Source organism: Schistocerca serialis, chromosome 4 (assembly GCF_023864345.2).
Source record: "Schistocerca serialis cubense isolate TAMUIC-IGC-003099 chromosome 4, iqSchSeri2.2, whole genome shotgun sequence".
NCBI classification, from domain to species: Eukaryota; Metazoa; Arthropoda; class Insecta; order Orthoptera; family Acrididae; genus Schistocerca; species Schistocerca serialis.
Window position 1 is genome coordinate 185,905,890 of NC_064641.1, and position 12,056 is coordinate 185,917,945.

Below are 12,056 nucleotides of genomic sequence, written 5' to 3' on the forward strand. Positions count from 1 at the left end.
ATGTTTAAGCATTTTAGAATCCTGTGATCAACATTAGAACCCCGAAAAGTGGACTCTCGATACCTCGACAATCCGGGAAACTCGACAAACCTGACTCATTTTTTGGCTTTGAAAAAAGAAACAAAACATAAACACGTACGGTATTTTCGTAAAAAGCTAATTTAATTTACAGTAATAATCATGCTTATAGACTATTTCAGAGCAGTGAATATATAGCTCTAAAAAGACTGAAATTATATTTAAATAAATCCTAAAGTATCATTACAAGAATAAAACATAAATATTGCAGTCGCGCAGTAATAGAACTTTGATTAATAAGTGAAATAGCTAATTTAAGCTTACTCTGAATATGGCTCAGGGTTCATTAAATAAAAATAGTATCTCAAAGTTAATGATTTAATACAGTTAATAAAGTTAATACAGTATGCCTAATACTTTCAGTCCAAAAGTATGTAAAAAGCAGGTTTTAATTTGGTCTTACATCCTACAAATATTTAAGTATTTGAAAATAACTAATACAGTACTATAGTAATACAGTACTCAACTAGTATTAATATTTCGAAACTGAAAATTTAACATTATGTGTGTATTTAATTCTCTATTTTATAAATTTTTTTAATATTGCTCTAAACGCCATTATTAGGGCTAGAGTGTCTTTAGAAAGGTGAAATGTCGACTGTTTGACTGGATTACTGAATGTGAAGTCGTTGATGACTGATTGGATATCCAATTTATCCAAAACATCTTGGTGAGCATGAAGAATAGCCAAATTGTTCAATCGCTTCTGTCCCATTGTTGATTGGAGATATGACTTAAGACTTCTAAGGGCGCTAAGTGACTGTTCTGCTGTTACTGTCATGATGGGAACTACTTGGAGAAGCTTAATGCACTTCACTACTTCACATAACATTTCTCCAACTGCAGGCTCTTGTGTAATGTACTTTCTTACATCACACATGTTTTTTAAGACCAGTTGTTTTTTTATTAGCGATATCGGCTAACATATTCAAGTGTAAGCACAGTCTCTCAATGTCTAGATCATTTTTGAAAAACTCAGTTGCTTTTTCCAAATTTGTTTCACCTCTGTTTACTAAAAGCAAGCACTCTTGTTTGACTACAATGACCTGTGTGAGTCCAGTTGAAGCAAATCGCTCAGTAATGCAAGATGGCACCATTTCACAAACTTCAATGTAAATAGCTTTGTAGTATTCCTTTGGGGTTTTGAAAGTGTGAGGTGAGCTGGCTTTGTTGTTTTCATACTTCTTTGATATACTTTGATTCCAAGGAAGCGAAGGATTGTCAACTTGTGAAGGTTTTTCTTTTAAACACAATTCCCAGAAGTGTTCAAAACTATCACGCCTTCGATTCAATATACAAATCAAGCCCTCATATATTTTTTTCCAGATCAGCAACACATAGACGAGACCATTGAATTTTTTCATTGAAATCCTCTACTGGGTTCATTGCATGGCAATAAAGACGTAAAAAGAAATAAGTGTTGAATTGTAACATTGACTCAAGCTAGCCTGCACGTTTGTAACCTGCCTCTGTTATGTCCTCCGTAGAAAATGTTTCAAAAAAAGTCTAGAAGTTCTTCGAGGTTTTTCAATATCCTCAAGTTACCAGAAGCTCGCATAGTCCACCGAGTCGGGCAATGGGGTCATAGACCAGCTTAGTCATTGGCACTCTCACAGTGTATGCTTCTGAAAAGTCCCATCCTTTTGTTGGATTCCCTTACGTTGTTTATTAAGTCCTTGGCTACAGCCATAATGTCCCTTATAGACGTAAGATGGCGGAGGCTGTCTACAACTACCAAGTCCAAATTGTGAGCAGTGCAGTGCACATAGCGTGCTTTTGGTTGTACATCCAAAACTAACATTTTAGTCCTTTAAACTTACCTCTCATATTCGAGGCACCATCATAGCACTGTCCTCTTAAGTTATCCACTGCTAAATCAAGACGAGCAAAAACGTCTTTTAAAATACTAAACAGAGTTGTGATTCAGTGTTGGTGGTCTCATATAAGCCAATAAAGTCTTCATTGATATTAACAGAATCTTCCGTCGGTTCTTGGTAGAACAACATTATAATAATAAATGAAAAGCACCAGTTTGCTTTTGTTCTACAATATTATTTTTATTGCTAACCGGTTTTCGGCTTACAAGGCCATCTTCAGACATTTACTGAGTCAGTAAATGTCTGAAGATGGCCTTGTAAGCCGAAAACCAGTTAGCAATAAAAATAATATTGTAGAACAAAAGCAAACTGGTGCTCTTCATTGATGATTAAGGAATCATCAACAGTATGAATACAAAATGATGCTTGTTCATGAATTGAAGAATCACTTATTTAATCAGCCATAATAGAAAAATGTTCAGTCTTCTTGATTGAAGCCAATACCTTTCTCAACACAGGCTTTCCTAGTACATCAATGATCTCGTTTTGAATATCGTTTATCCTGAACGCCCTAACTAATCTTTAAATTCAGGTATGTAATTCTTTCAGAGTTGCAACAACTGAAAAATTTTAGTTTACATCCAAACTTCTGTTAGTCATATAATTTAATTTCAGAATACCTTCTTTATGCATAAACGTATTTTGATGAAAACGGGATTTTTCCAAAGCCTTTTTCTAGATAGAAAACCCTAGAGAAGTAAATGCATCTTCTTTTTTTGAAGAAAAATGTAATAGATTTTTAGCATCCGCCTCTTTGCAGGTTTTGCAAGAAACTTTTTCGGTTGATGCTTCGTATTCTAGACATGTACATTTGATCAACCAAGACTTCTGAAATGATCTTCCCTTACCGGATTGTTCAAGTTTTGGCTGTGAACGGTTTTCGCCTGAAGACGACAAATCAATTGACGACACAATAATTGTTGGAGACTGACTTGCAGTACTGTCAACTTCCAAGAGCGCCTTTTTGGTAACAAATTTATACATTGCAAACTTAATTCACCATACACTAAAAGACTAAAGTAAATGAAAAAAATATAGTCGAATAAAGTAGTCCACTAGACACTAAAGTCGGAACCCTAAACACATCTACAGCGTGCACTGAACGAAATTATCCACACTGAATGACTGCAACAGCAGGTTGGGATTTATATAGCTGCAGCATCGTAATGTTTCGAAGCATCAAGGCGACGTGAGGTGGAGGGTTCCAGGCGCTACTGCCCCAGTTCTTTCGATGTTGCCACAGCTGCAGCACTGGCCCGCTGGCGCCAGACTTTACCCGAAGGCTCGCACACTGGGAAAAATTCTAAGTGTGCCCGCCGCACTGTAACACTATCATGGTTCACACCAATCGTTTTCAATTAACTTGCTTACTACTGTAACAATTATTTGTTGTTACTCATTACTTTATGTATATTAAAAGGTAACTAGCGTCAACAAGGAAAATAAAAACTTGTAACATAAATTTATGATTTTACAACAATAATATAACTAATATTTTTCTTAAATTATTGGGGAGGGGGGACTCCGCCACCTTCCCTCTCCCCCCCCCCCACCAAAGTAATTTTTGAGGGGGCTCAGGCCCCCTCAGGCCCCATGGAGTCGGCGCCTGTGATGACTGACGACATACGGAAGTTTGGGGCTGGCCGTGAGTCTTGCACGGATAGCCAAATGGTAAGGCAACCGCTCGTGATAAGTGGGAAAGTAGGGTTCGAGTCTACATCTACATTTATACACCGCAAGCCACCCAACGGTGTGTGGCGGAGGGCACTTTACGTGCCACTGTCATTACCTCCCTTTCCTGTTCCAGTCGCGTATGGTTCGCGGGAAGAACGACTGCCGGAAAGCCTCTGTGCGCGCTCTAATCTCTCTAATTTTACATTCGTGATCTCCTCGGGAGTTATAAGTAGGGGGAAGCAATATATTCGATACCTCATCCAGAAACGCACCCTCTCGAAACCTGGACAGCAAGCTACACCGTGATGCAGAGCGCCTCTCTTGCAGAGTCTGCCACTTGAGTTTGCTAAACATCTCCATGACGCTATCACGCTTACCAAATAACCCTGTGACGAAACGCGCCGCTCTTCTTTGGATCTTCTCTATCTCCTCCGTCAACCCGATCTGGTACGGATCGCACACCGATGAGCAACACTCAAGTACAGGTCGAACGAGTGTTTTGTAAGCCACCACCTTTGTTGATGGACTACATTTTGTAAGGACTCTCACAATGAATCTCAACCTGGTTTCAGTGCCGTCATTCTAATGTACAACTGATGGTAGTCATTATTCGCAATTTCGAATTCATCTGATGTGTTTAATAACGGCTGCGGTCGCCGTACTGCATTGTCATCAGAATAGCACCTGCACTGGAATATCTTATTGAACAACTTTGGTTGATTAATATTTGTAAACAAAGTAACAAACATCTATGGATACAGTTGATACCCATGCCAGTGTGGCACATTTGAAAATCGTGGTAAAAGTGTAATTTGGTGTGTGACTGATGGCACCTGAGCTACAAAACAAATTTATCCACCCGTGTTTTTGGGATAACTGGCTGCGTTCTCGGACAGGCGTGTATTGTATGTAAGATGTTATTTCCTGATTTGAAAAGTTTATTTGCCACAACAGCGGCGACGTCTGGTATTATTCAGTTTTTATCTGGAGTGTAAGTGAACTGTTATTTTCCATAATTTTCGGTAATACGAAGCACATGAACATTACAGGGAGTTGTAATTAGTTGGTGAAAAGGATTTCTAATCGACATACACTTGTAATTGTGAGTAGTGTGTAAGGGGGCTTTACATATTTTGTTCCAGATTCGAAACAAATTGTCATTTCAAGAAGTTCGCGGTTTTCCTCTGTTTGGAACACATCAAAAATCTAACAGTCTCTCTTAACGCAGAATGCGTTGAATATGACGCGAGGCCATAGACATCTGCCAAACTTACAGATCAGTCTGTTACCACAACCTTTACTTTGCACCCACACTCGTTGGCTGCGCAACTCACTGTAAAATTGCCATCTTCCAACCTTACGTAGATTTCTTGTTGCATTACAGATCAATCTGTCCCCATAACCAAGATTTCAGTGTGACCCACTATTGCATTCTAGGCCCGTGTATTTCATACATTATTTATTTCAGACAGGGATATCGCGTCAAACAAAAGAAAAAAAAATTCTGGTTTTGTACCCTTTTGAATTCCAAATGTTGATCAAAGATTGTAAATGTTTCTCAGCCCTTGTTCTCACACAGCATAATTGTGTGTTACCTCTTGTCATTTCACATGACTCGTGCATTAACTATTGCAGGTATATAGGTTGTTACAAAAATGTTTGGCACAAACTGCAGGACACATTCCTCACACGTAGATGAAGAAATTATGTTAAATGAACATGGGTCTGGAAACACATTGTTTCCATGTCTCTCTAACTCAGAGAAGGCAGATGCCCATTTGATGTATGGATTAGCTGACAGCAGTGGTTCTCACACTCAACTGTTTGGGGGATATTTTCATGTTGAAGGTGCCCCAGAAGGAAAATGTTTGAAGCCATTGACAGTTGACTTTGGGAGCATGGGGCATTTAAATCTGATACTTGTGACTGGGGGATGCCTAGAAAGATGAGGACACCACAACAGGAGGAGGCAGTTCTTCATGTAGTTGATGACGACCCTAATGTCAGTACAGGACATGTAGCTGCAACACTGAATGTTGACCACATGGCTGTCTGGCTAGTGTTACAAAAGGTCCAGCTATATCTATATCATTTAAGTTACAGTGTGTGCAGGCACTATCAGCAGCTGATTTTCCTGCATGGGTACTCTTCTGCGAATGGTTTATTCAACCGAGTGTCAACCCTAATTTTAGTGGAATGGTGCTGTTCACAGTTGAGGCATCGTCTCAATGAGATCAGATAGGAAAGTTTCAAAATCTGCATGCAAGGGCTATGTCATTCCACACGCAACTGTTAAAGCAAGTCATCAGTGCAGATTTTATGTCAGTATTTGGGCCATCATTGTTGATGACTGTTTGGTTTGTTTCTTCCACCCAGGCTCAACGGACAAAGTTATTGTAATCTCATAGGGAATGTTCTACCTGATGTGTCAAGAGATGTGCATTTAGCTGAGCAACAAAACATGTGCTTCATGCACGATGGAGCACCTCCTCAGTTTACTGTTAATGTCTGTCGGCTTCTAAATAACAATTTGTTGACAGGTGGATAAGCGGAGATGGACCAATTGCCTGGCCTCCACTTCCTCTGGACCTAAATCCGCTGGACTTTTTTTTTGTGGGGACATTTGAAAGCTCTTGTGTATGGAACCCTGTACAAGATGTTCAGTCTCTGTGCCTGTATTATGGAAGGCTGCAAAAGCACAGGCAATATTCCAGGGAGATTCAAGGCGAAGGGCTGATGCGTGTCTCAATGGCCACAGACGGCGTATTGAACATCTCCTGTGAGAAAAAGTTGCTTGCTGTTTCCTAGTGTGTTCTGGTCGTGCGTATTTCCCGTGGTTAATGAATTTGAGAAAATGAGTTATAACACGGAAACAATGCACTTTCAGACCTATGTTCATACAATGTTTACAATTTCTTCGGCTACGTGTGAGGAATGTGTCCTGCTTTTTGTGCCATACATTTTTATTACACCTGCAATTTTATTACCCCTGTATGTGGTGATATAGTATCATGGTGCTATCTAAATGTTTTGTGGAAGTTATTGTAGTTTTCTGCTAGAGTTTCTTCTCAGTCCCGTAATTGTCTTGCGACAATCAGCTGTTTTCAGTTGTGTGTGTTGTCGTACAATGTGCTTTTTTGCTTGAGTAGTTTGATTGATGTAGTGTTTTGGAGTGTAGATGTGTACTTGTTTCAAGGAGAAATTGGTTGGGTTGGTTGTAATGATTAAACACGCAGTTTCTCCACAATCTCTAAATAACTTGCCTCTTGTGCAGTATCATAAACAAGTAGTTGCAAACAGTGATTACATTTACATATTTACATTACATAAATCCTGTAGAGAGAAAGCTTTTTAATATGGAAAAAAAAGCTGGAGAAACACAATAGAATAAAATGGTGCAAATTTTTGAAATATAAAATGCTAAAATGAGCTTCACTAGAGTATACCTAAATAAATTAGGTCACACAATTCTTCGAAAGATATCCTTCAGTGCAGTTGAAGTAGGCCTACTTGGAACAAAATAATTTTTATTTTTAATTCTAAATTCTGCTGTATTAATCACTAGACACTATAATACATTGTGATAGATTGTTGAATATGTATCCATTTATGTAGTTTGTTGCTATCTGTGCTTGCTTTAAACCCTTGAAAGACTTGTAAAGATGGCTTTGGTGTAATATTGCAATCATGCTTTGTGTTATTTTTGTAAAGAAAAAGGGATTTTGTTGACAAGACATTGAGTGTTTGTACAGTGGCACAGTTCTCAAACTATCAATGCTGTAGGACATTCTGGGCTAGCACCAGATATGAATATTATTATACGCTTTTGCATTTTGAAAATGTTTCTTCTGTAAGTCAATGTTACCTGAAAAATGGTTCTATAAAATTGTTACTAACTGTAAATATGCAGGATAAATTAATTTCTTCATTTTTAAATCGCCCACAACCATCGTTAAATGTATTGCAGTTATAGCTGAACTAAATAAGACTAGTTAGTCAAACAAACAATAATTTTTCCCCAAATAACACATCAGTATGTTAAAATGCTTCATTAGCTGCTCATTCATTAAATGAAGTAGTATTATTTTTTTATTTACTATACTTCTGTTGTTTGCAAAAAGGACAAATTTTGCATCGTGTGACAGTGCATTTTGTAGATCATTAACGTGTGCTGGAAACAACAAATGAGACAAGAGCAAACTTAGTTGTACCTTGTGTCTGATTACTTCAACTTTAGTTTGCTCATTGTTATGTGATGGACATGGAACTGATACCCACTGTGTACACATAAGATACAAATCATGGATTTACTTTGCCAAGTTTCCTGCAGTATTTTACCTTTTGCATGAAGACAGTGTGGTTCACACAGCCAAAAGCTATAATATAGTTATGTTGTTCCAATGTGAGGTGATATTGGGTTGAGGGGGAGGGGGGGAAGATGTGCTCTCTTTCGCAGCTGGTTCATGTGCGGTCAGAGAATTAGAGCTTGTGAGGATATGGCACCAACAATCTGTTTTCAGGCTGGGTTTGCAGGAGGAAGGGGAGGAGAAGACCAGCAGTACCTCTCTGTGAAGACCTTAGGAAGATCTTAACATACTGGGAAAGGGATTGCTCATCTGCTGCAGATGTACCACCCATAGATGCCCATACTGTAGGGGAGAAACCTTTTAGTGTAGAAGTGATGCTAACTATCAGAATGCAGGTACTGTTAATGGTTAGTGCGCTCATTATGACAGAAGTTTGTATGGCACCATTGGAAAGATGGAGACTAGATCCCAGGAAGGTGGGACGCTAGGCTGAGGAGGACCAGGTAAAGCATATGGGAGAAAAGGTGTCGAGGCTGTGGAAGAGGGGAGATACTTTGGCCCTGTGTTGACATCATGAAGACATTGTCAACAAACCTTAGCCAAATAGGGGCTTGGGGAGTTTGCATGGTTAGAAAGATTTCATCTGGATGCCCTACGAACAGATTTCCATAAGGGGGTACCATGTGGGTGCTGTGAATGTGCTGCAGATTTGATAAATATCTTCCCCTCTAAGGGGTAGTAGTTTGCCTAACAATGTGGTTTGTCAGCTGCATAAGGAGTAAAATGGTGGGTTTGGAGTTGGTAGGACATAGGGACAGGTAGTGTTCAGTATGATAGTGGCTAGGCCATGGTTAGCAGCAATGTTGGTGGTGTATAGGGAGGTGGTCTCAACAGTGTTAAGTAGCAACCCAGGTGAAGGAAATGGTTTATATCTCTGATATGGAAAGCTAAACTGTGGACGGTGGATTGGAGTCATTGGGTAACAAAAGCCAATATTCTTTCTGTGGGAGCACAGCAGTCAGCTTCAGTGGGGCATCTAGGATTGTTATATTTATGGATTTTGAGAAGCATGTAGAAGGTCGATGTGCTGGCGGTTGGGTAATCTCTGTGTTTAACACAACAGTAGCAGAGTTTGCCGGGAGGATACGTAAAGTGTCTCAAATTTGTGGTCATATGTTCTTTCCTCAATGGAGAGTTTTTATTCTTGGAAAGGAATGGAGGGTGGAGGCCAAGTTGGATGTAAGGAATTCCTGGAAAATAAATAGGTGGAAGTTATCTGGGACTGATGCAGGGGTTCCATATGGAATGAGAGGACAGCGGGTCTTTGATGAGTCCAACAAGATTGAACTTGGGTGTGGGGCTGAAGTTGAGACATTTGGATAGGACTAAAACTTCTTTCGGATTCCAATTTTTAGTAGGAAGGGTGGCAACCATAACCCCACAGTGGCTATGAATACTTATCATTGTCCCTGGAAATGAGGAACTTCCTAATTACAGTCTGTCCCATCCCTTCTAAAGTGGTATACCACTAGCCGCTCGACCTGTGAAATATCCAGTTCATCCTTATGCCACACCTGCTCCAAATCCATTGGCAAGTGGATCATATCCATGTGGTAGACCCAGATGTGAGACCTGTTCAGTGCATCCACCATGACATCCTACTCCAGTTCTGTCAAAGGCACATTTTATCCTATTAATGTGAAAGCAGTCATATCATATACCAGCTCTATCATAAGTTCTGCATAACATATTATATGGGAATGACCACTGATCAGCTGTCCACAAAAATGCATGGCATCCACCAAACTGATTGTGATGCCACAACTATGCAGTGAGTCACTGCCCATACTGCTCCTATTATTCATATTGTGCTAAGGGCTTTCCATTAGCAAACTATGGTGAGAACTAGGTGGACTATACCTTATGTTTACTTATTTAGTAATAAGAATGAGACAATTAGTAGCAGGGCACAAATGTCTCAGAATCTGTTTTCAATTATGCAGAGAAAAGATGGGATTTGAAATGTTTATCTTCTAAACTCAAAAAGGATTGGGAACAATTAACTGGAATTCTTAAATCTATTAAAGACTTCATAATGGTAGCCTTTCAGATGAGACAGCCACAGCATTTCAAGCATTAACCCTTTTAATCTGCAAAACCTTTATGGAGTTTGCACTATTAGTTTGAAAGGCTTAATAAAGAGCAAGGGATAAGTCCTTCGAACAAGATGTGGCTGATGTTCTCTAATGATCTTGTTGTCAATGTGATTTAATCGTTAACTATTATGGACCATCTCTCAGATAGCTATGATTTTTTTGTCTTATGATATTTCGCACATCCCTGTGAAGTGAAGAGGACTCACCTGTGTACCTTTCTGTTGGATTGCAAGCTGCACATATCAGACCTCTTGCATTGTTGCTGTCCTTTGTTTCTTATTTGTGGGCCTTGAGAGATCTCACAGACGTATCATAATATTTGTGCATTGTGCTTTTGTTGAATAGTACTGTTTCTCTGTGGTGGGGAAAGCTGGATTTTCTATTCAGTGTATTTTACACGAGATAGATGGGGATATTCAATAATGGCTCAGTGAATTCTCATATGAAAACTTTCCCGATAATGACCCTGGTTTTGAGATATTTAGTAATTGTGACACAATTCAGAGCAAGAAACTGAAAGTAAGAAAAAGGCAACATAAAATCGTCTTGCAGCTACCTGGACTGTGACAGATGGCGAAAAGTCTTGGAGAAAACCCTACTGTTTTGAATGAATGGAGTCTGTTCTTTACCCAATATATTAAGATAAAATCATTCTATGGACAAATCTTAAAATGTAGGAACTTGGAGCTAATGATTGCTTATCATATCTATGAGATGTTGATGTCTTTGGATTGAAGTCATTAATAGGACTATTAAAGTATTCAGATGTTTTCAGATTGGGGAAGAAATCAGTTTACAACTTGTTTGCAGCCTAAGGAACAAACAAATGTGTTTTCAATTGTGCTGTTAGTAAAGAAAGATTATCATGTTTTTAGTATCTGGATTATTATATGACAATCAAGATAATCAATTGGAAAGGAATAAAGTAGACAAATATTTGTGCATTTCATTGAAAATAGTAAACCTTTCTACTCTTGTACCTTTTCCTACTGTTGTACCTTTCTGTGGAAGGCATGGGTTTAGAATGTATATGCCAAAAAACCAGCAAAATATAGCATGAAAATTCAGTGCTTGACTGACACATATACAGATTACTTATATAATGCATACATTCATTCTGAAAAAGACAGCAATAATCACACCTTTTCATTAAAGCATGAGAATGGTCACTGTGTTCCCACATAGTGTTCTTCAATTGGTGTAACCTTTTGAAAACACATGGAGAAATATTACAGGTAACAGCTGGTACTCATTAGTGAGACAAGTCAATGAACTTCCATCAGTATTCTTAAAAGAAACAAAAAGAAGATTCCACAGCCATTTCTACCTAATAAGAATCCAGGTGTTAAGACAACTGTTTATGGTTTTGCTGAAGTGATTCTGGTTCCATTTGTGTCAAAAAAGTCCAAAGCTGCAATATTAGTGTCTTCTATGGTCCTGACTCAGGAAAACTTGAGATCATCATGTTTTATAACACAAGAAAATGTGTTAAGGACTGTCTCAACCAATGGTTTACAACTTTATAAAGTTTCTGAACAGCAAGACGGCCTTTGGCCATTTTCTTCACATTAATGATTGTCGCTGGTAGTGTGAATTCTTATGTGTTGCATCAAGCTTATCCAAAGGCAGAAGTAATGATGAAATTGACCTTCATGAAGACTCCAGCAAGAGACGTTGTTGAGCTACATGTAAGGTGCAGACTTTCTGTTGGACACTTGCCATGAGAGTTGAATGACACCATCAGAAGAATACTTCATATGTAAAATGAGCTTCAAACACAGAAAAAATTGTTTGAAAAACATGCCTTTCTCCTCATTTCAAGAGGGAAACAAGCTATCCATGTCAACAGTGTAGTGTCTCAGTTTGTTTGGAGTGTTCTAGGAACATCTCTGTGAAATGCATGCAAGTTGAAAGTGATTAAAATATGAGTCAGGGTCTCTTAAGATACATAATATTACTTTCTA

At 38.7% G+C, this 12,056-nt stretch overlaps 1 protein-coding gene across 1 annotated transcript in view; it reads left to right on the forward strand.

Moving 5' to 3' along the window:
* The first annotated feature begins 4,362 nt into the window (after window positions 1-4,362).
* LOC126474083 (sugar transporter SWEET1-like) overlaps window positions 4,363-12,056 on the forward strand; it is a 189,562-nt gene continuing 181,868 nt past the window's right edge. Inside the window, exon 1 of the mRNA XM_050101492.1 lies at window positions 4,363-4,620. Within this exon, the coding sequence (XP_049957449.1) occupies window positions 4,544-4,620 (77 nt within the window). The 5' untranslated portion in view covers window positions 4,363-4,543. The remainder of the gene's footprint in view (window positions 4,621-12,056) is intronic.